Source organism: Ptychodera flava, chromosome 10 (genome assembly GCF_041260155.1).
Source record: "Ptychodera flava strain L36383 chromosome 10, AS_Pfla_20210202, whole genome shotgun sequence".
Classification (NCBI taxonomy): Eukaryota; Metazoa; Hemichordata; class Enteropneusta; family Ptychoderidae; genus Ptychodera; species Ptychodera flava.
This window is the reverse complement of record NC_091937.1, coordinates 38903419-38927436: the sequence shown is the minus strand read 5'-3', so window position 1 is coordinate 38927436 and position 24018 is coordinate 38903419. Positions and strand designations below refer to the sequence as shown.

The 24018-nt window shown below is 38.0% G+C and overlaps 1 protein-coding gene across 4 annotated transcripts; it reads left to right on the top strand.

The window, feature by feature from the left end:
- The first annotated feature begins 8447 nt into the window (after positions 1–8447).
- Positions 8448–22207, top strand: LOC139142732 (uncharacterized). 4 transcript variants are annotated; one of them, XM_070712839.1, is made up of 7 exons: positions 8448–8756; positions 10887–12111; positions 12759–12863; positions 14500–15090; positions 15828–16101; positions 16898–17025; positions 17951–22207. In XM_070712839.1, the coding sequence occupies exons 2-5, from the start codon at positions 10917–10919 to the stop codon at positions 15992–15994; spliced, it is 2058 nt and encodes a 685-aa protein (XP_070568940.1). In that variant the 5' UTR covers positions 8448–8756; positions 10887–10916; the 3' UTR covers positions 15995–16101; positions 16898–17025; positions 17951–22207. The 4 variants fall into 4 exon arrangements, with proteins under 4 accessions (XP_070568940.1, XP_070568939.1, XP_070568938.1 ...); XM_070712838.1 differs by having other exon boundaries at positions 8448–8869; positions 17954–22207; XM_070712837.1 differs by having other exon boundaries at positions 8448–8869.
- The last annotated feature ends 1811 nt before the right edge of the window (positions 22208–24018 follow it).

The window sequence follows — 24018 nt, the reverse complement described above, 5'->3', positions numbered from 1 at the left end:
GCCCACAGATTAAGAGCAAGTCTAGCGAGTAACAAAATGGTGAAAAATGCACCCTGGGTAAAAGTCACTACATAGGTCGAGTCACTTTTTGTGATGTCGCATAACCAAGATTAGCAGACTGGGTGTGAGGTATTGCGTCATCCTAACATCCCTAAATGTTTAAATCAAGAGCGGTGTTACTATACGTTTTTCCTTCATAGTAGTAGTAACTTCCGACCACTCGATTACTAATCGTTCTTTCAAAGGTGGATTTTATATGTTGAACTCGCCTTGGCTGCCGAGAGGTAACCTGGGGATCTTCAGTGTATTGACTACACGAGACGTTTAGAGTTCATTGGTACTACATAGACTTTATTTCCCTGTAGACAAGCTTGACAGTTGCCATCGCCCAAGATACGCTTCTCCCATAGTCTAAATGTCTTGGGTCCGCTGTGCTCCTCTCTCAATGTTCCAATCTCTCCCTTTAGCAACCCAGACTGCTCGTTGTATGTTTAAGGATGGGATTTTAAACGTTATCTTTAAGGCGTGGCTTCGATCATACGATAGACATGAATTAAAGATAAAATGATACATCCAATCATAAACGTCAGTGTCACAATTAATATTCAAAAGTCACTGTCACACATGTTCTTGCTTTCGTCCTGACTTCCGTAAACACCCTCGTAAAATGGAATTAGCGTTATTGTGCGTTTGTCTAAAAATATGGTTTGTATGCATATCGACTTATAATTGAGATCTTGTTGTTTTAATTAACCATTTTACTGGTGTCGATGACCGCTAGGTTCATTAACCTTTGTCTGAGATAAAATATCTCTGTAACACTCTCCGTCTTTCAAGCAATGCGTCCCGCATTGTTATCCATAAGCTATTTAAATTATTAAAGTGTAAAGAAAGCAAACAGTCGTACATTTACAACAATTCGTAAAGTCTTAAGAAACGAAAACTTACATATCAAAGGTAATTCCTTGTTTACATCGAGTTTTAAATGGCATATACATGGCCATCCTCGCAACTCTGAAGAAAACGTACACATTTGTTTCATTTTCCTTGAACTTCGTCATCATCACATCGTCTTCAAATTATTACAATATCATTGATTCCTTATATTCAACTTAAATATTTTCTTACAATTTAATTGCGCATATTCGTCAATATATGAGGTAGAGTGGGATAATCGCCGATTTCTCATATTAGTTTCAGAGATTGACGGCTTAAATATTCCCGTCCTTTTCACCTCGTGTGGCTCCCTTCAGGGGCATAATTATCATAAATTCCTTTTTGTTGAACTTCTGAAGAAACAAAGAATAGAACAATATCACAAAATAATTTCGCGAGCTTAGTTATACAAAAAGAATAGGCTACTTGAATCACAGCATTGTAATATGCATTCACTTTGTGTATAAATAATGCTCAAATCAAAAAAATATCTCTGTTTCGTTATACCGATGCTCCAACGAATGCATCGTCATTATAACTTACATAAAATCATCTCTAAGATATGAAGTTTCCCAATAACTTCATACGTAAAAAGTCACCTTTACTCATCGTGACTATATAAATTCTCGTAAAACTCTTAAAAACTCTTGAAAACTCGTCTTCTACATATAACAAAAATAAAACAAGACATTTTTCCCATTTTCAAGTATTGTTTACACAGGCAGTGTATCAATTACCAAAGTGCGATTCAAATCTCAGAATAATTTCACAAACAAATAAGTAGCATAAATGGTAAATGATAGAAGTTGTTAACATGAAACGGAGGTTAATTTCTGTTCGTAATACCATATGACACCAGTCGGCTTGTATAAAATGTATTTAAATAATTCAACTGGTAGGATTACATCATACACACTCATTTACACTGGAGGCCTCATTTCATTCATACTCAGAATCAGTCATGTAAATCCATACCGTGATGAATTAAAATATGAATTTCTCAGTTGTTTTGTCAGCGATCTTTTTCGCTCAATCGCTTGCTGTGTGATCAAAAGTAGTCTGAAGTGAACAGTCAACTCTCTCTTGATTGGATGTAAGATTTTGAGAAATATAACCAGAAGAAAGACAATTCTTCATCGAATTCCAATTATTCCGATACAATTAACTAAATGCCTATAATAATAATTCTAACTTACATGTCATAAATCTATACCATATTTCACCAAATGAAAATATTGATGTCGACATCAAAATACAATATCACCGTAAAATAATTAAACAAAACATTTAATCATCGTAATAAGAACCAAATTGAATGTTCATTATTAGATTATATTTTGATTTCATCGAAAGTTCATTGGTAACTAGAGTTCGCAGAGTCTGTGATGCTTCAAACTTCATTACGATACTCACGGGCCGCTCACTGAAGAGGTCGGTGATTTTCGCAGCTTGCTTAATTGTTCTTCGTTCTTCGGTGTATGTTGATTGATTCAGTTGATTTTCTGCAGTAGATTTCTTCATAGATATTTCGCATTGGTTCATATTACAGTGTTACACAGCCAATCGAATTCCAAAGATCATTTCGTCGTATTCAGTCTTCTTGTCGTCATCGTTGTTGGTTACCAGTTCTCCGTCTTCGTGCAGTTTGCTCTGTACCCGGATTCTCCACCATGTTACTATACGTTTTTCCTTCATAGTAGTAGTAACTTCCGACCACTCGATTACTAATCGTTCTTTCAAAGGTGGATTTTATATGTTGAACTCGCCTTGGCTGCCGAGAGGTAACCTGGGGATCTTCAGTGTATTGACTACACGAGACGTTTAGAGTTCATTGGTACTACATAGACTTTATTTCCCTGTAGACAAGCTTGACAGTTGCCATCGCCCAAGATACGCTTCTCCCATAGTCTAAATGTCTTGGGTCCGCTGTGCTCCTCTCTCAATGTTCCAATCTCTCCCTTTAGCAACCCAGACTGCTCGTTGTATGTTTAAGGATGGGATTTTAAACGTTATCTTTAAGGCGTGGCTTCGATCATACGATAGACATGAATTAAAGATAAAATGATACATCCAATCATAAACGTCAGTGTCACAATTAATATTCAAAAGTCACTGTCACACATGTTCTTGCTTTCGTCCTGACTTCTGTAAACACCCTCGTAAAATGGAATTAGCGTTATTGTGCGTTTGTCTAAAAATATGGTTTGTATGCATATCGACTTATAATTGAGATCTTGTTGTTTTAATTAACCATTTTACTGGTGTCGATGACCGCTAGGTTCATTAACCTTTGTCTGAGATAAAATATCTCTGTAACAGCGGGAACATTCCGTGAAGAAAACAAAATTGTTGTGGTAACCGTCTCAGACCTGAAACGTTTCGGGAAAAAACAAAACCAATTCATCGCATTACTTCTGCTGAACCTCAGACTATAAATAATTCCATATACATGGCCATAATTTTCAAAATTTGGTCGGCATAATTTATTAATTGCGTACACATGTGGTGCATCCGATCACTAACCGCCTTTATTAAGAGATGGCCAGAAATGATGTTACGTGATCATTGCCAGTTTAATTTTATGCCAAACTCCAAAATCTATTTCATGTTGATAGCTAGGAGAAACGATTTCTCATGGAGTTTTCTTCCACGAGAGCTGTTTGACGAAATGTAACTTTTATTATCAAAATAAAAGTAACTTGATAAGAAACACTGAATGCATTTGTACGGACATGGTGTTCGTTACATTATCGCATCATTTCAGCGACCGTAGCGCTTTTATATATTATTGCCTGAATACATGGGTTTATGTGCCCGAGAGCAGGTGACAATTTACCCGACGCCAGGAGGGCAAATTGTCTCCTGCTGCTTCACAGTTAATGCTATATAACATTTAGTTACATGCAGGGCATTTTCAAACAATTTTACCATTATCGACCATCATCAAACAGATTTTAACGAAAGTCCAAATAGCAGTGCGCGCATGGATATTTTACATCTAGCGTTAAGTGTCTACTTTGACGTCGAAAACATCGAAAGGCTTCACTGGCCCGGGTAACCATGGAAACCGGTCAGTACATCGTTCACCGCCCGCTAACATCCCGGATGTTCCTATTCAAATCAATGCACTGATTTGCAGTCATCTCGAGGCATGTAATAAAAGACAGTATGCCCCTCGAAAGTGACAGACTTTCCTCAATGAAACTTTCAACTATTCTCTCACCAAATCAAGAATAAAATCAGGGGGTCACAGAGCAAAGTTTTGTACTCGAGAAAAAATTACCTAACAATTACCGATATTTGAAATTCAAAATGGCTGCCACCCCTGTGTTAACCATTGGGGAAAATAAAATTTTCTATTTTCGAAACTAAGTCTGTAAAATATTTTCTTACCCTAAAAACTTAAAAAATTACCCCCCCCCCTCAACAAGTGGTCGGCTAGAAAAGAATGGTAAAATTTTTGAGAGTCCTAAGTTCTAAGATTTGGCATCTTCTGGTGTACGCCACGCATACATTCTAAACCTTGGTTTCTTACACATTGCCTTTCAAAGTGGCGATGGACATTTGACATCAAATTTCAACCAGGGGACTTCTCCGTCACACCTTGTATACAAACCATTGACAGAAGGGGGTATAGACTAAACACACGTTTACATTATTACATTATTAATTTCCCATAGGCCACCACAGTAGCGTTGAGCTCGATTTTTCTATTTTAAAACATTCAGCGGCACGAATCCTCTTAACAGGTGTTAGGTCAATGTCAGCTTGACTACTGATGAATTTTTCGTGTGGGTACTATGAGTACTCGGGAAAAGTTTGAGTTCGTGATGAAAATAGTGCTCCCAGTGGTGTTTTTGCAGAAATTCATGCTTGTTGCTATGATTCCATGGGCTTTATAACTCCCTATATTACCACAGAATGCTACTACTGCCTTTTTCACGGAAGTCCGAATGTCGAATCAATCAGACAATTATCTTTACAAAAATGCTTCAAATTTAACTTCAAACTAAACAAACACCAATGTAGAAATCGTAACTTCTAAGTCTGCACTTTTTTTCACCCGAACTATCTTCGGAAGTGAATTCTTCCTATAGACATCACTGTCCATCACTTATGTGAATGCCAACTTCCTTGCGAGATGAATAAGTACCGAAGATTATAAGTTCGAATCCGACAGAAAAATTACCGAATTGAATACAAAAATAAATATTTGCGCAGAATTTTAACGACTTCAGACTTTTGGAAATCACGGGATTAGGTGAAAACAGTGACTTTTCATCAATATCACCGTGTTTATGTCACAGGCACGATAAAAATCATATCAAAGGAATCCGACCACACATGGGCCGATAAATACGGATGAAAAGTACAAGGTAAAAATATAAACAAAGTAAAATTTGTCCCGATTCTGTGTGAGCAGTAAACTCATATCAACGACGGGTCCGGGAGAACAAGTGCAGTTAGGTCCTTATGTGATACAATGACAGAAATATCATATTCTTAATTAATTATGTTTATAATTAGAAATTTATTAAAAACATAAACAATTTTTACACATTTGTTATGATTAATAGTGCCCTATGTGCCTGTCGATTATCTTGTGAAAAATGCTTTGATTTTGAGGCTTGGTGTGTTGACGCGTGGGGCAGGCCCGGCCAGCGCGGCTCGGGACTCAAGTGCGACTGAGCCAGCTGCAATAATTGTAGCCCAGGCCTTGGGGGGGGGGGGGGGGGGGGGCTAGGCCGTGCGGCCATGGCTTCTATCGCGCGCCTCGCATAGCGGGGCCGCACGACAGAAGCCCAAGCCGCACGGCCCAGCCCTAGCACCAGGGCCACAATTATTGCAGCTAGCGACTGGGCATAATTCCGGGCATAATCTGCAACATGCATGATGCCCAATATCTATTTACTACCATATAACAAGATGCTTCGCAGAACCCTGCTGAATGAAATAGTTCCCGATAATGTAGCAGCAGTGTTTGTGTAAGACATAACTGGAAATGTATGATATATGATACTTGTACAGTCAGGAATATTAATATTCTGATCTGACCGTCATTCAAGCTATGGCACCCCGGTGTACACTCAAAACCCATACCTGCCCTCTGAAGCTGAAGAGATAATGAGGATGACACCAATTTTACACTCGCAAGTGGTTATCCCGCTTGAAATATACGAACATTCTCAAAAATGCAATAGGGTAAACTGTTTTACAGAATTGGCTTGGAGACCATGACGTTATTTATAGCTCTTCATGCTTTTTTACGGTTATTTTGTTTTTAATATACAGAAAGAGTTTGGGATTTTTAGGAATATCTCTCAATCCCTTCTATGGTGATCTGTAATTATTTGTCGAAAGTTAAAAAAAAAGGAAGGTCGGGACAAAATGATCAAATAAATCAAATTCTGATTCCCCGGTATATCTTGTGTCTAATGTGTCTCTTCGGTCATTGGTGGAGTTCAGTGACAGTTAACTCGTGACTAGAAGCTAAGGGTTAGATTTAGGTGGGTGAGGTTGTTGAATTTCCAGGTGCATATATGATGCTGTAGCAGTGAGGGACAAAGTTTGAAATAGGGTCATTTATAGATCTACGGCTTGCTGATTTTCACCTGGGGTATCTTATTTCAAACCGTAAGGGTATTCACAGCTACACTGAGTCATACCAAAATGTCGCCTTGACTTTCAATATTCATTCTGTACCAGTTTTGTGAAAAGCATACCTAGCAATAAATAATGTTTAGTCAGTATTTATTTCTTGGCACCCCTAAAAGTTCAAGTACATGCAAAACTAATTTCACACTATATTTGTACACTTCTTATTTCTGGATACACTGGTATATTTCTAGTTTCAATGATATAGCATTGAAAAAAATTCATATTCTGAATCTTGCCTGCATATTCATGAATGTAATGTTTGAAATAAACAACACTATTTGCTACACTGTTTTCTGGATATTGAAGGTGCCACAATTGAGATCGAGTGGAGATATTATAGGTACAGAAAAGTGACTTGCGTGTTGAAGAATGAATTATGTAGAGGATGATAAGTGTGAGTACGATTGAAATTCCAAAATCCAATTTCCTACACTCATCCGCATCCATTTGTAACCTCCCTAGTCTACTTAAGTACATTAATATGAATAACCAAGCATACATAAATGCACAGATTTAAGCTTACCTATTTTTGTATTGGAAAAAATTATTCATAGTGTCATTAGAGAATCGACATTTCGGTAAAATTCCAAAATCGAATTTCTTGCACACACAAGCATACATAAATACACACAGATTTACCTATTTTGTATTGGAAAAAGATTGTACTGCTTAGGTGACCCTTTACCCGGGCGCGTTCTATAGGTCAGGTGGTTAACAAAAAAACGTTACATGGATGATAAAAGTGCCAAATTTGATACAGATTTTCCCATGTATGACTAGATCAAAATTAGCTGTTACTCCCTAAATTTTGGCCACCGGAAAGGCTCGATGACGTCATAAATTCAAATGTTAAAATGTTAAAATACTGTTTTCAGCATTTTATTGCCTAAACTGAAATTCATACCCAAATTACAGACAAAATATATAATTGATGCAAATTAATTATTGTTATGACATGAATGAATGAATGAATGTCAAGTTGTGGAAGTTGTAGATGGGCTCCACCAATTACCCATGACTACACATGAGGTGCAAGGAAACGAAAAATTTAATTTATTAGATCAGTTTTTCTTTTCCATTTTTACAACTAATTAAAGATCACCGTGGAAGCGAATCGAGAGACAATTCCAAAGTCTCCAACTATTTCTGTATAACAAAACAAAACAAAATATTAATAATACACACAACTATCATAAATGGCTGTAAAACGGCTAACCCTTAAATTGCTGTTTTGGGAATGTGCAAATTTGTAGTCAACTAGCTCTGGCGGGATAACCATTTTGTGAGATATCTTGCTGTAAAAATGACTCATGAACCAACTTTACAATCTTCAAAGAAAACTTTGAAAGTATACGCATTTTCTTTTAGGATATCAAAGGATTATGTTGGCGTCAAATTTCACCTTACAACCCATCATCTCAATGCACTTCGGTAATTTTGGATCTGACGTTTCTCAATCATTTTGGTAGCGCAAAAATCTCGTACACAACATAATCGGGAACTGAGCTTATTTCATACAGCAGGATTCTGCGAAGAATCTTGTTCTTTTAAAAAAAGATCGACCTGTGAAACAGTAGATAAACTTGGTTTTCAAGCTTGCCTTCAAATTGTCAATTTCAGTTCTCAATAATCTTCCACGAAGCGAAAAAGAGAGGGGAAATTAAATGCGTCCTGCATTGACCTCTGCAAAGAAACTGGATGAGTAAAGTTTGAATACTCTGTGCCTTTGTTTGCATGCAAATCTGCATATTTATAGTACCTAGGGTCTAGGCCACGCGCGGGATATTTCGGGACTGGCCAATGGGATTTAGATTTTCTTATCACGTGATGTCTGCCACCATGTTTGTAAATTTGCTATATACTCACTATTGCCAGCGGTATACGCAGAGAACTCATCGTTTGTGGATAATTTTAAGAAGATCGATCGACGAATATAGGATGTAGCTAAAACAGAACGACCAGTAGACACATTGCAAAAGAGCTCATGCTATTTTCTGGAAACAGTATGCTTTTCGAAGGTTTGATAATGTGACGTTTACTCGAAGAGATGATGGCCTCCATGCCGCTCACTGCCGTTACGCTCCTTCGAAAGTCAATCGCGTCCTCCTGCTGCACGTCAAATTTGATCGTCTGGCGCGAGCAACAATATTGCTGTCTCTAAGGTGAATATCTTTTTTTCCACGTATTGCAGAAATATGAAGCCTTTATTAGTCCTTTCTTGTGCCACCTGCGCCGTCTGGACTCTACCAAGAACTGTGCGATTGTTTTGAAAACGGTGAATTGGCCTACAAACATTATGAACTCGACACCATTTTGTTTGTAACTCCGCCTCAACCATGTCAACAGGGCAGGGACGCCAAAATTTAAAGCAAGAAACAGGGGACTATTTCTTAAACACCAACCTTTGACGCATCATTTCTTTACAAGAGGCGAGCATGCAAGAAATTTACAACATTTCGAAATATTTAGCAAAATCGTTTTACTATAACATAAAACGTCCAGTTGTTTGCCCTCTCAAGTCGCCGACGCCGACGATCGATCAATGCGTGGGCGTTCGAATTCGGGAAGTGTAAACTTTGCCGTTCCAGCCGCTGGAATGACACTCCGGATTTGATGTTTTCTGCACGTTTCTTAGGCGTCAGTTCCGTAGGTAGCAAGCTATGGACACAATATTACACATTTTCTTCCCAATGTACAGTACAGTACGATATATGTGGTTTGCGATTTTGTTTTGTAATTGTATGGCTTCCGACTGTCATTAATCAAAACATTCCCTGTACGTTACAAGGCTACTCCCACATATATTTTCAGTTTTCAAGCGCTCCAAGGGAAGTTCTTGATACCATTGTGGCACCGTTAGTATGAGACCATATATTGGATTTGCTATAGCATATAAAGATGAACTGGGACTGTGAGCCTGTAGTATCGTGTGCCGTGTTGGTTGTTAAACTTGTTGTCTCACTCTCTGCTACTTGTCCTCGAATGTGTGGCTGCTTCAGTGTTCTCATCAGCAGCAACTCACAATATTCTGCGGTCAGGGCTACGGATATTATCATGTTCCTACTTAGCTATCAGTTACACGTACTTTGCTGCACGTCCGGAGCCCACAACTTTCTGATTTTGGGGATTGGGAAATGTATCTCCACAACCCAAAATCGCCGGGGGAAAGTTGTGGGCAACTGAACTACAGCAATCAACTACTATCAGTATCACTGTAACTTGACCGACAGAGTAATCGCTTGTGCATCACAAATGTCCACATCCACCAAAACTGCCCACATTTTCTAGTACTGCCAAGGCAAAGGTAACACTGGTTTTGCCTGGCGATACCGTGACAGCAACAAGTGTTCAAAGGGGTATGTGACAGTATTTCCAGTTTTTTGTCTTGGAATTCAATGTGATTTAAGTAATATCTTGGCAGATCGTTGGACAATAGGATGTCACTTGTTGAAATTATACCCAGAGTGTATATGTATGATGCAGCTTAAATTACAATAATACTAGCTAAAGTGATGTAAGCCCTCCCCTGAATTCCCTAAATTATTTGTGTCTACGGGGAAACCCAATCCTACTACAATATGGAAAGGGGGGTGTATCACTGCAACTGAATGCTAACTAGATTTTGATAAATTCATTCATTAGATCAATGTCAAGTTTGTTTCCCACACTGGATGGACATATAGAACTAAATTTCATTTCACTTGCCAAAGTTGACGGTTCCTTACTTGTAATATTACCATTGCACATTTGTGAAGACCTGATGAGAGAAAGAAAGTAAAAGAAATATGGCAACTCTAAAATCACATATCATAAATACCTGTTCACCATCGAAGTGACTTTTTAATATCAACACAAGGCCACCCAGATAAACATGTTTGCATTCATTTGCATCTCTTGCATGTCCCTACAGCTCTCCGAAGCGTAAACCAAAGTATTCTGGGAATGAATTTGAATCTGTGCCAACATTGTGGTCAGACAGAGGACAGATCAGGTCAAAGAAAGGTCAGGCCAGAAAGTAGAGCACAGCACAGTAGTTGTATTTTGATATGGCACACAACTGTTTCAGTGGCATTGGCCCACTGAGTGTCTATACCTCCTGATACCCTACCCTTCAATGTTATATGAAACCCTATCACAGTAGCATTTGGAAGCACTCATACTTTCACATCGAATTTATATTTTACAGTTCCTGTCATAATATTAACTGATTTCTCTTTTATTTTTGTACCATACATATATTTATTCATGGGATATACCAAATATTTATCAGTTTTCTCTTCTATTACTGACAGATGTAGTTCCCACAGCGCAGGACCTACACAATGAAGAATGCAGTTGTCCTTGTAGCAGAGACATGGAATAGAGCCGGCAATGCTATAGCAGCGTTGAACTGCCAGCTTGCCGTCAGCCTAGCCAAGGAAAGACAACTGCAGACTTACTGTGTAGTGTTGCAGGCGACCGCCGAACAAATCAACGACGCTGCCAAACATTGTGTGGAGCTTATCGTTCCGAAATTGGCTGATGGCCTGCTGGATGATCATGAGAAAGAACAGGCTTTGAACAGCTCGATAAAATGGCTGCTCTCACCAGAAAACTACTTCACAACACTGCCGCAATTGCAAAATGTTGGCGCAATCATCGTCCACTGCCCAGGAACCTACAGAGCCACATTTGCAATCAAGAGACTTTTTCCTCAAGCCAAAGTTATTCTCATAAATCACGCTGTGACAAGGCCGGACAATGAAAGCTCTCATTTGAAAAATGTGGAAAGGATTGATTTTGCATTTTCTGTTGGTCCAAAAGTGTTCAACCATTATGAGAAGGTGTACCGCGCAAAGCCGATAAAGCATGAACTCTACCTGCCGAGGCCGGACCAGGCATATTTTGATTTAAAAATTGATGTGAGTACTTTGACTGAAAAAAAGAACAAGCAAGTTCTGATGAATGCTGTGAGCGATGAAAAGGAGGACGCGTCAAATAAAGCCATTACCGCCGCTCTAGACAAGGCGTCAGAACTCTTCGAGAAAATGAACGTGGAAGTTATAGTGTTGTGTGTGCGGAGAAGCGCTGAACTTAATGCCAATCAACTTAAAGAATCATTAATCAAACACATCAAAGAATCACAGCTGGATCCAAATGTATACTCACCCTATGGCTCTCAAGACGAACAGATTAAGGATTTTCAACAGAGCTATTTATTTATCGCGAGACCGGATGAGCCATACGGAATGGAGGGACTTGACGCCGTAGCTGCTGGCATACCGCCACTGATTCCAAAATCCAGCTGCCTGGCCATGTTTTTCAAGGAACACTTTGCCGACTCTGTGGATTACTTTCTGTATGATGAGAACAACCTCAAGGAATTCTCCGACGTGATCATCAGGGTGATAAGAAACCCAAAGGTTGTGGCCAAGAAAACCAAGGAGTTGAGACAGCAGCTCCAGAACAGCAAGGCCATCACGGAGTCACATGACAAATTCTTGGAGTGTTGCAAAAAGGCAGCAATTCGAGTACATGGTAAGTGTATAGAATCAATACATTGAAGTCCAAGGCTTTCTAGGTTTCTGTGGCCTACATTAGTCTTTTAGAGGATTTCTGGAGACTTCAATTTGTACCTGATTTTTACAGTATAATTTTCAAAAATGTTGTTTCTCATCATTTCTCATCATTTCTCATTATTTTAAACTGTCAATGTAGTATGCGCCTCAAAAGTGAAAGACTTAAACTTTTGCTAAAATTTTCCTCAACGAATCTTTCAATGACTCTGATTCAAAATCAAAAATTGGGGTCACCGTGCAAATTTTGGTAAAGCAGAGAAACAAATTACCAAAGATTTTCCAATATTTTTGAAATTAAGAATGGCCGCAATCCCTGTGTTAACTTTATGAAGAAAAATAAAATTTTTTGATTTTCGAAAAACTAAGACTGTGAAAATTTTTCTTTCACCAAGTGCTTTAAAATGAGCTCCCACAAGTGGAAGATCAGAAAATAATTTTTGAGGGTGGAATATATGTCCCTGAGATGCATTCTACCCTATTCCTTCTTTCCCAGTTAAATTTTGCTGAACACAACTTATATGTGAAACCTTAAATTTGTAAAAAATATGTATACATACTACTGAAACATATCAAAATTAATATCATGGATTTTTCATTTCTCTGCAGATAATGCTGGAGCCCCTGGTACATCAACATCCAGTATGTCATCGGATGAGGGCGATGCCTTTCCACTCCAGTCATCCAGGAAGAGAAAGCGAGAACAGTTTCCTAGTAAGTCATTCATTGCATATCAGTTACTCCCATCTTCCTGTATACAGATTATAGAGACAACTGTGTAACAAATAACATAGTCTGGCCTTTGGTATGTTCTATACTGTTGATATTTTTCAAAGCATATTAGATTCTATGATGTTAATTATGTTAACATAATCCATGGAGTTGATACATTTAATTGACTGGTAGTTTGAATTAAATTCATTGATCAGTAACATAACATAGTGAAATCCATTCCTTTACTATTAATTTTTTATGCCCATGAATTTAAAAATCAGGTAATTATTGCAAGAGATCTCCAGTATCATTTTAAATTTATATCAGGTGAAATTTTCTTATAATATTCAGTGTACATGAGTGTCACTGCTCAGTAATGAATACATTATGGAAGTAAGCACTTTGAAACTTAAAATTTGGGGTGAAACTTCCCTAAGGGAACTTTCACTTTCAAAACTAAAAGTTAAAGGTCACTGTGCAGATGTTTATGTTAGAGAAAGAATTTTAAATTCAAAAAGGCTGTAATCCCTACAGGTATGTTAACTCCATTGAGAGATGTAAAGTTTTACATTCACACAAAAACCAGACAATGATAACTTCATCTACATGTACTCTCCAGTTTTAAAATGGGTCAACACGAGCTGTTAGTGGCAGAACAGTTAAAAATTGTAAACATGTTAGAATCCAAATATATAAATACAGTGCGTTTCACCTAGGTACTGCAACTCAGCATATGAGACGGACACAATCAACGTACGATTAGCTTGGGTATCACGGACACATTTCAAAGCCACCGACTCGTCGATTAATTACAGTATACCAGCATGGGGCAGCTGCTGTGAAACGCACTGTATATGTGCCTTAGGTGCACTCTTCCTTAAACACAGGTTCTTGTAGCGTATGACTGTTTCACCCCAGTCATTGCTCAAGCAGAAGGGTTTTTTATAGTTTGGCTGAGAGATTGACATCAGGCCTAGGACAGTAATAGCCGCCAATCCTGTATTCCTGTTCGTCCTCTGTAGAAAATAGTGTTTAAATTGAAATGATAGTCATTGTACTTACAGCTTTCAGTTTGGGTAGAATGCATGTCAATGACAGATTTTCAGATAAGTGAAAGTCTTTCCCATCTTGCCATCTTTTGCTGTATATGCATGCAATGGATTAATTACGGACTTTGTTTTGACAATTAAAAAATACAGTAGAGTGGCCGTTTTCATCACTTTGTTTTCATGAAAGTGTCAGGACACACATTTCCTCACAAGAGTTAGCATGAAGTTTTGCAGCCATTTTGGATTTGAAATTACAAATATTAAATTTTAGGTAGCTAAACTAGCATGTGTAACTCTGGATTAAAAGAGAATGCAGTGCCCTAGAAAATTAAAACTATGGTGAATATGAGAACAAGATTTGAGTGTGCATTACAGTTAGCTGTCTGGCAGTGTTGTGAAAATATTCACAATTTCAGAATTCAAATTGAATTCAAAAAATCAGAACATTTAAAGTGTTGTGAACAAAGTTGACAAGGTGTTGATGACTGTAAAATTAGGGAACCAGCCATAATTTCAGGATTGCAGAAGGTTGGGAAATGAGTGTCATGTCACTAAATGATATATATTTTCAAACTTTTTCTGTGTAGGTTTTCAAGCCACAGCAAATCTTGAATTTGAAGAGAGGAGAATTGCAGTGGAGGAAAGACGGGTGAAAATGGAATGCACCAGGGAAGAATCCAGGGTTGCTACAGAGGAGAAACGGATCAAACTGGAATGTTACAAGGAACAAGACCGTCTGAAACAGGAAAGGGAGAGACTTGAGCTTGAAGAGAAAGAGATTGTGGTCAGGAGTAAAAAACGACGCCTGGATGAGGCCTGGATGTTGTACGAAATGGAGAAAGAAGCCATCTTGAAAGGGAATGACCCAGATAAGATAGAACTCATCAAACAGGCATTCCGGGAATACTGCCTGACAGTGGACAAAATTGAAAAGGGGTCACTGAAGTTCACTCTTCTTACTAAATCTGTGGATGGTCTTGAGAAGTCAGTGAAGGGACTGGATAAATTCTGGCAACATTGCCAGAATGGAAACATTGAGAAAAAATTGACAGATATTCTCGTCACCAGGGAAATCAAGAAAGTTGCTGACAAGGAGGGATTTGCTGGTAGAATCAGACTCCATGTAAGCAAGGAAGACTACAGGAGAGTTAGAAAGGAACTTCTCAGTGCTTTGGAGGGTAAGTTTTAGAGATTATTGCATGCTGGTTTACTGAGGACAGTGATTTGCAATACCTTATAATTTGGACGGCGGGGAATAGTAGTATTATGATAGGGTGTACTGCTGCCAATTCTTGCAGGCCATGGTAAACGCCATGTACTAGCACTACAAAGTTTCCATTGTCTTAACTAATCACAACTCCCCTCTACCGCGCCGAGCACCCTGACACTACACACCATTCTTCTCACCAGTCCTTGTATGTTGACAGTAAATTCTGGAAGTCACATGTAACATAACCTATAACTCATGCGCAATAACTCTAGTTTGATGTGTGGAAGTTTCAAGAAGCTGCTCAATTTTTGTCAGTATGAAGCCATAACGTTGATTTTTAAAACTTCTACCATACATGTATTACCACCAGAGGGATTAATTGAATTCTCTACCCAATGGCCTCTGTTACTCAAGCAAAACCTTGAATCATTCTTGTAAACAAATGTTGTAAATCTGAATATTTTAAACCATCAAAAGTACCAAGATGTAAGTTGTAGGGTCATAAAAATCAACTGATGGTTCAAATAGCAAGGAAATGCGTGTTTGTTAAGATGTCAAGTACCATTCAGATATGTGTGACTTGATGCCTGATGATGCATACAGTACATGTACAGATCTTCACTGATTGATAATTTGAGTTTCCTACAACAAGCAATATCTTTTCCTCTATAAATGACTTTTCATTATGTTGTGTCTCCTCTCCAGAAGAATCTGGGAAGATGACTGTCAGTCCAGTCATTAAGAGTCCCAAGATATATAAAAGCCCGGACATCAAACACACACTGCTCAGGGTAACCCTAAGTGATATCAAGAACACACGGAAATGCCGGCCTGATGAAGAGGTACCAATCGCAGAGTGGGTGAAAACGTAGATGATATCAGTCAAAGAAGGGCACTGGTCTCTTCTGAAAATTAGCTGTGCAAGCCACTGTGCTGTTCAAGTGTGCTGGATTGGTTGGTGCTCAGTATCTGCAGTAAGGTAATTAAGATTTATATATGTATGTACACTCTCTGGAACCAAATGTGAATGGAAGGCAAAAGCAAAGATCAGTTGACCCAAACCTTTGTGTACAGGAAACCATTGCATATACCTAACCCTAATTTTAAGGACTCTCCAGTGATCCATGCAAAACATTGTTTCCTCGAATTTTCAACTTTGCCAAAAAAATGCCAAAATTGTTTGTTTCCTGTTTTTGCATATACCAATACAGACCAGTGCTATTATCCTGCTTGATTGCATCTCACTATTATAATACATGTATATCATCACGTATATGTAACTCTGTAAATACATTGAACGCAGTTTTCCGCATTTATTATTGTACAAAATATTGAATATTTTTGTGATCAAATTTCAGGACTCTGCGAAATGTGAAACATCCTGTGGTGCCACATAATTGTAACTGTATGCAAACATTCTTGTTTTCATTGTCACGTCTCATTAGTCTAGTCATTTTGGCTAAAAAGAATAAAATTCCTGTCATCGTGTAATTTTTGCCAGAGATCAAGGATATGAAACAAAGGTACTTTCAGGTTTTGTGACAAGTTTGAAATTCTCTACCAAAACTTTCAGAGTTCATTGTAACGGCTGCCATTGCAATACTAGTATGCATTTGTTGTAAGGGCAAGACACATGAACTTTTAAGAAATACAGTAGATGTTTCTTTCTTGGCAATATTTATGCCTTTAACTTGTTCTGAATAGAGACAATGCAGAGAGGCTCAGGCCTATGCCAGGAGGTCAAGGTCACTGCAATAACTTCTGTATTTTTGCAGTCTTTTCTCAGAGCTGGTTGCTTTGTGATGTTGGTTCATGTACACAAGTGTTACATGTGTACTTAGATGCGGTGAAGAAACCCCCGGTGTTTACACTTGAAGATTTACACGAAATCAGAGTAAAGCAGGTAAGTGTCAAAAATGTACATCTCCTTCTCAGGATATTCAACCATTTTTAATGTCAAATTTATTTTTATCTAATCGTTAACCTTGCACACAAACCACTGTTGTTTATTCTTGATTATGAAGGAACATTTCAAGATTCCTCAAGGAAAGTTTCAGCGAAAGTTAAAAACTGTCTGGTTTCAAGCATGTGCTACCTTAGGAATTATGCAGGCATGCCCCTTCAAGCAGATTAATAAACCTGAATTGTCACTGCAAGGTGTCAAGCAAAGAGAGAAAATCACAATCCCAGGGATTCGACATGCCTCAAAACTTTTGCCTTATTGTCTGATACTCTCAAAAGAAGTTTAAAAATTCCACTTTTTGTTGTCATGTCCATGACCTAATGTTGACCGCATTTCAAGTCTCTACATTTTATCCGAAGCCAGAGTTTTAGTCACACACTATTAGAATTCTTAAACAGACAGCCACATACGGTAATTATCAAAATCTTTGCAGCATACAATGTAACTGTTGAAATTCATATCACATGAATTCAACTGTACTGATATCTGTTAACTGTAACTTACAGATATTATATAATGAAAGTTTTACGAGAGTGTCATGCATTCACTTCTTTTAACACTGTCTTTTCTGTAACCTGTACTCTGCCCCGTTAACAGGATTTCTTTGCACACTGTACCGTGTAAATGATGCAATATTGTATGAGTTCCAGAACATTCTGACTTAAGAGCAGCTCATTGGTGATTGTCAGCATTTTGCAGCAGAAAAAACATGCAAATGAAAATAGAATCCAAATGGATAATATCACATGTTCTCCTGTACAAGAAGGATAAGCATGCATATTTACATTCAAATATTGACATTCATTTTGAATTTCCTTATGAACTGTTTTATACCCTTATTTTAACTTCCTTCATACTTTTTTAGAAGATGCTATGAAACGCCTAAGAAGATGTGGTCTCTCAAGATGCACTGGAAGGAAATATTCCTGTGAAGGCATTGCATGAATAGGTGGAAGACAAGTCTGTACTCTGGGGATGAGCCTGATCACAGATTGAAAGTTGAAGACAGATACATTATATGAGAGATCATTGCAGTTTTTATGTGTGATCATTTCCCTGTTGAGTACAGTTGTATTTCTGAAATCTCCACACCCACCTTGTCTGGTTTAACCCTTTCACCACCATGGTTTGGTCCAAACCTGTTGATTTCAGTGATCAGTTTGGACCTGCACACTGCACAATGGGGGTCAAAGGGCTAAGCCAGTATATGAAAGTTTTCTTTTATAAAATGTTCACAGAATAAAGAAGAATATTCAGTTTGCAAGTCCTTTTTCGGATTGGAGAATGTCTCCATTTGCTGACATATGCAAGCAGAATAAAGACAGAATAAAAATCTTAGAAAGAGCGCTACGTTAAAAAAATCTTTCCAACACAGGAGCAGAATTTTGAAATAGTGCAATCATGTTCTGTGACATTTTTCCCAAATGTATTGAAGACAAAACTAACGACAAAGATTGAACTTGAACACATGCTGCACCTACTTGATGTTTTTATACCCTTAGAATGCATAAGTTGGCCAATTGAAATTGACGTCAACCAACTTGAGTGATATAGTTTCTATGTCTTCATTGAATGATTTCCGAGAGTTCCGATCAGAAAGATAGTGTCAGTATTATCCCAGTCATTCAGATCTCAGAACATGTGCATTTGCTGTGTGAGCACAACTTTGTTCTTAGGTCAGGCTGACTGACAGAATTCCCCAGCACTGTTCTTTCAATTCTGAAACCTGCCAGAGAGATCCATCCATTTCATAAGACGCATGCATACATGTATTGTACTCAGTGTGCCCTATGGTGTACTTGAGTGTGGTCATTCAATATTCTATGCATATTGATTTCACAAATTGTCCAAACCTTAACACATAAATGATACTTTTAATGTTCACGAGAGATCTTATAATATTGTCATTATTATAATTTTAATATGTGTATATACTGAATGGAAACTTAAAGCGCAGTGGTCGTCGCGCTGCGCGTGCGTGATTTTTTTGTTGATAAACATAAATTTTTGTAAACATAAGTCTTCTCAACTTCAATAGGAGTGAGATGGGAGCAGTCCCCCACTTTGTTAAGGCCTTTGTAAGACTCAACATCATGCAATAGTAAAATATTAAGATCGGAAACGAACTTCAGTGGTGTATTTCTATCTATAAACTCGTGTAGAGCTACGAAAATTGGGACACTACACTCAGCACATTATGTCGCTGAGTTTACTGCACGCAGACACAGTGAACAAAAAGCTTTGATCGCGCGCGATCACGCTGGTTGTACACAATGCTATGTACAGTATAGTGAAAATACATAACTAAAATGATCAACATTGCCTATATATGTAGACCAGCAACAAGCACAATGCCTAACACAAAAGTTACACTCAAGACCATGATCGGTAAGCCAGAGCAGGACACGGGAGATGTTGTTGGGAGACGGTCACCGCGTTGACGTATACACGGATATAGAGAATCCGGTCCCACAACGTACCGGCCCGCGACGACTTGGCCCACAACCAACTGTTGATCACCATGTCTTACTTCTCCTAGTATTACGTGGTAAGAAATACTAAAATGACAGGAAACAATAGACAAAACGAGCGGGTTTTCGCGGCATTTGGCAGGAAATTGCACGGCTACACCGTGCATAGACGTATCGAGAGATCCTGTGCCCCGGTCCTGTGCACGGTCATGGCAGTGATCCAACCGCTAGCTGGTGTAGTCCTAGCGGTGCTGGGCAAACTTCGTTGTTGTACCTCCTGATTGCCGGGTAGGTCTGAATCCTCTTTCAAGTGAGATAACCCCCACATAACAAGAAGAACTATGAAAGGTCCTTCGCTTGACTTGATACCTGTACTCGGAATTCTCGTTTGCACCCCCAAACGGGGTAAACATTGTGTTGAGTTGGATTCTCCACAGCCGAGTGTAGCGCGTCATATACCCGGTTACCGGTTTGACACTGACGTTCATACAGACCACGGAACGGAACAGATGCAGAGATGCTTCTTGCTGCAGCGGGCATTGCTCTGCGAGCTGTAGATTTCTGTAGTTTGGGTTGTTGTCTTTGTACTCCTGTCGGGCCTCTTGAAATGAAAGCTCTCATCCTTGCTAGCGATGTCGAAAACTAGAGCCCGGTCGTTGATAGTCTGTTGGCGTATACATGCGTACGTCTAGCTCTATGGCTCGAGCGATAGCAGTAGCCGAGCCCCATTCAACTGATTCAAGAAAATCATGAGCAAATGTGATCTCAATCCAGCGTGCAATTATTGTTCAATATTCAGCAGATATTCAACTAAGATTAATTGACCTTTTATTGCGTGTTACATTTGGTTAGTTGGTACGCTTGTGACAGATCAGCCGCCATTTAAACAAGCGACAATATCGCAAACATTACAATCAAGCCGTAACATGTGCGGCGTTCTTGGATTTGTTTACAACAGAGGGGGACCCCCTCAGGAGGATGCGCAGCGCGACGACCACTGCGCTTTAATATTTTTAGATTTCTATTTTAATGAACAAATGTGTCAAGACATTTTTTAAAGTCTTGGTGTTCTTAATCAAAGATGGAATGAACGTGCATGTACAAGTATTTGCCATTTGAAAATTTCTATTTAATCAGGACACTACAATCAACACTCTCACTCGCTGCTGCTGTAGTGTTGAACCCAGTTATTTGTATTGGTCTATTATAGAACAGCAGACATTGAACTAGGAGGTTAGAAGTTGTCATCTCAATCAGTAAAGTTGATACAAGTTTATTTGGATTATATGTAATATTGTACTTCATCATTTGCATATTTCCTCCGTGAACTACTGTACATGAAGTCACCTTGAAAATTTTGAATTCTTTAGTTTTTAATTTTTAATATTTGTCCATTTTAGATGTCGCAAGTAGAGAGGTATCAGAAATACCTGGTTTCACTGTATTCATTTCCATAGTTTATTCAAATACACAGACAACAACACCAAAGAGCAAGGATTTTAATTTAATTTAATGCGAGTGTTTGTGTTCATATGATGAACCGCATAAATTTTTCATGTTGTTTTCTAAGCATCTTTGTTAGTCATCATGTCTATCATTCTGGCTGTTAATGTGTAGCTGATTCACCAACTTGAAAGCAAAAGACCATTATGATCTCAGGTCAAAGGTCACAAGTTGGTCAGAAATGATTGTAAGCTGGTACTACAACATTCCACAAAGTAATTCAATATTTTATCCCTTGAGAGATTTAAACATTTATCACATTATTCATATGTATCATGTTCATGTATTTTTCCTTGAAAACCCACTAGACACTGATGTCTGTCAGTCTTTTTTATTTTCAAAGACATTTTTTCTAAGAAATTTAGCACCCACATTTGAAAGATGAAATTTTATCACTGCCAATGTTGAGAGTCCAAGTTTCCCCCTTTTTATTGAGTACATTTCAGTGACGTTTTTTCTAGCATGAAAATTTTATTGTAAACCCTTCATTTCATTAAGACACATCAAGAAATAAAACTTTCTTCTGTATACAGAACTTTAATTTTAACTTTAAAAAGCGATATGGATCTATTGATGTTTTCATCACCAAACTTCACATTCCAAAGCAAGACATGTTTGATCTTTGCAGAGTCTGCAATCATAGCCCAGTCTTGTAATTGTCATTTGTCAGGGCAGACTGGAAAAAATGGAAAGAAGGTGAACTTGATAAGAATAATCCCAAACATTTAGGGTAGTTGCATCGAGAAATTGAAGGACTTAAACTTTTGCTCCAACTTTCCAGTAAAAACTTATTTTATTCCACGAGTTTCAAAATGAGCCCCCCCACCCCCCCCCCCAACTGTTTAACCAAAAAAGTATTGTAATCTGTCCCAGGGCTCATTCTACCATTGAACTTAAAGTTCAACTTTGTCCAGAGAGAAACCGATTATTTTAGCAGGTATAATGTCAGCATTGGTTCCAAGAAGAGAATTTTGTTGTAAAGATAAGCCAAATATGTAAATTTTCACTGCCGTGTAAATATCTCAAAAATTTAAAATTTGTATATATATTGTATAGATTTATAGTGAAGACTGAGTTTTAGGCTTCAATTTAATTTTTTTATGTAGTTGGAACACTTGATAAAGTGTCTTTAAGTGTCCTTAACAGTTTTATGATCAAAAGTACAAATGTATGAATTTTGAGTTTCATCAAAAAAATAAATGTTATCGTTTCATTAAGTCTATAATGTCTTGTTTATTCTGTCATTCAATGCTTGTTAGTTTTTTGGAAACCAAAAATATGTATAATCTTGTTATGCCTTTGTGTACATTTTCCAGCAGTTAATCGTGAAAAAGAAATAGTTTGATGCTCTGCTCGCAAAATAATGTCAGTGTCCAATATTCAGCTTGCCACCATAGCCTGCAGGTGTGCTATGTTCTTTATCGTTGACAAATGAATCTCATTCCAGAATTTATTTGTCAACAATAATGTCATGTCCATGTATTTCACATAGATGTGTTACATTGGTAGTTGTGATACCGTAAATTCAACATACGTTATGGTGAAGAAAAGGGAGATCTCCCATTTTTACAGATCTAGAATAATAAAGATATTATCAAAAGGTGTTGACATTGTCCCTACAAGTTATACATGAAATAGCATGGAAGATATAGACTTCCCAAAAGAGCGAGCCACTAGCTGTAAGTTTAGATGATTTGCTCACTACATGTATTGGGTATGCTATTTTTAGACTGAAAGATCCGTCGCTTGAGGGCGCTCCCTGCCCCCCCCCTTTCAGTCTATCCTATTTATTGATTAATTAAGTAATATTTATCTATTTAATTCTATATAAAGTGTATCGTCATAAGCTAAAATGGTGAACAAAAAGACCTGGAAACTACTTTGTGAATGAATCTTATCTTCATTACATTGAAGATTCACAAAGTACCCGGTAGTTTCCAGGTCTTGTTGTTCACCATTTTAGCTTATGATGATAACAGCGAGTTCTTGTTCTACTCCCCAAAGCATGTTAAAGCACCCACTATTCAGCTTGTCAACACAGTGCCTGTGTGTTAAATGCACTGGACCAGAGTTCACCTGTCAACACATGTACTGGTTTAGTTGACAAGCTGAATACCGTGTATCTGAACGTGCTCAGGATGTACTTGGCATTTGAAAACTAAAAATTGTGAAAACAAATCATCAACAGTTACAGGCATGAAAATTTGGTCTCAAAATCACCAACTCGAGTACTTATCTTAAAATAAAATATAGTGTATGAGTCCATGAAGAGAAATAGCTTTTCAGTTGCATTACATAGTATAAATGATGAGTGACAGCAATCTCACTTAGAACAACTGAATTTCTCAACTCCCAAATTGTGAGTGCCCGCTTTCTGTGTCCCACTCTGTGAGCGCCCTCAAGTGGCAATACTGCAACCAAACTATCGAAGGCAGTGAAGTCTTGCAGTTGCTTGAGGAAAACGAGGCGCGTGTCCAAATGGAAATTTGATTTGATATGACGGACGGGAGAAAAATGTACCCTTATTATTTGGTCTCAAACATCATGTGGCGAGCTAACCATAAGTGGACAAGCTGTTCGAACTCAACCGGTAACCTTGGTGATGTGCCATTGGACTGAGCTATTATTATTGTTTTCCCCTCTCTCCAATAGGGTTAACATTGTAATGATAAGTACCTCAAACACGATTGGAACTAATTTGGGGTAATTGGATGGTGAAATAGTGTCTGTTCAACCTACAAGTGTAAACTTATCTGCTCTTCTTTTCAAATTATACACCTGCTCTTATGAGTAATTTGTCACATATTGCAACATTAAGCTATATGGCACCTAACATTTTTGAGAAATTTGAAAAATATGAAGATCCAATTATCCCAAATTAGTTCGTGTTCTCATAGCATGAGGAAAAAATGTTGCGTTATCACATGATTCAAACATCCTTTTTATACGTTGGTAATAA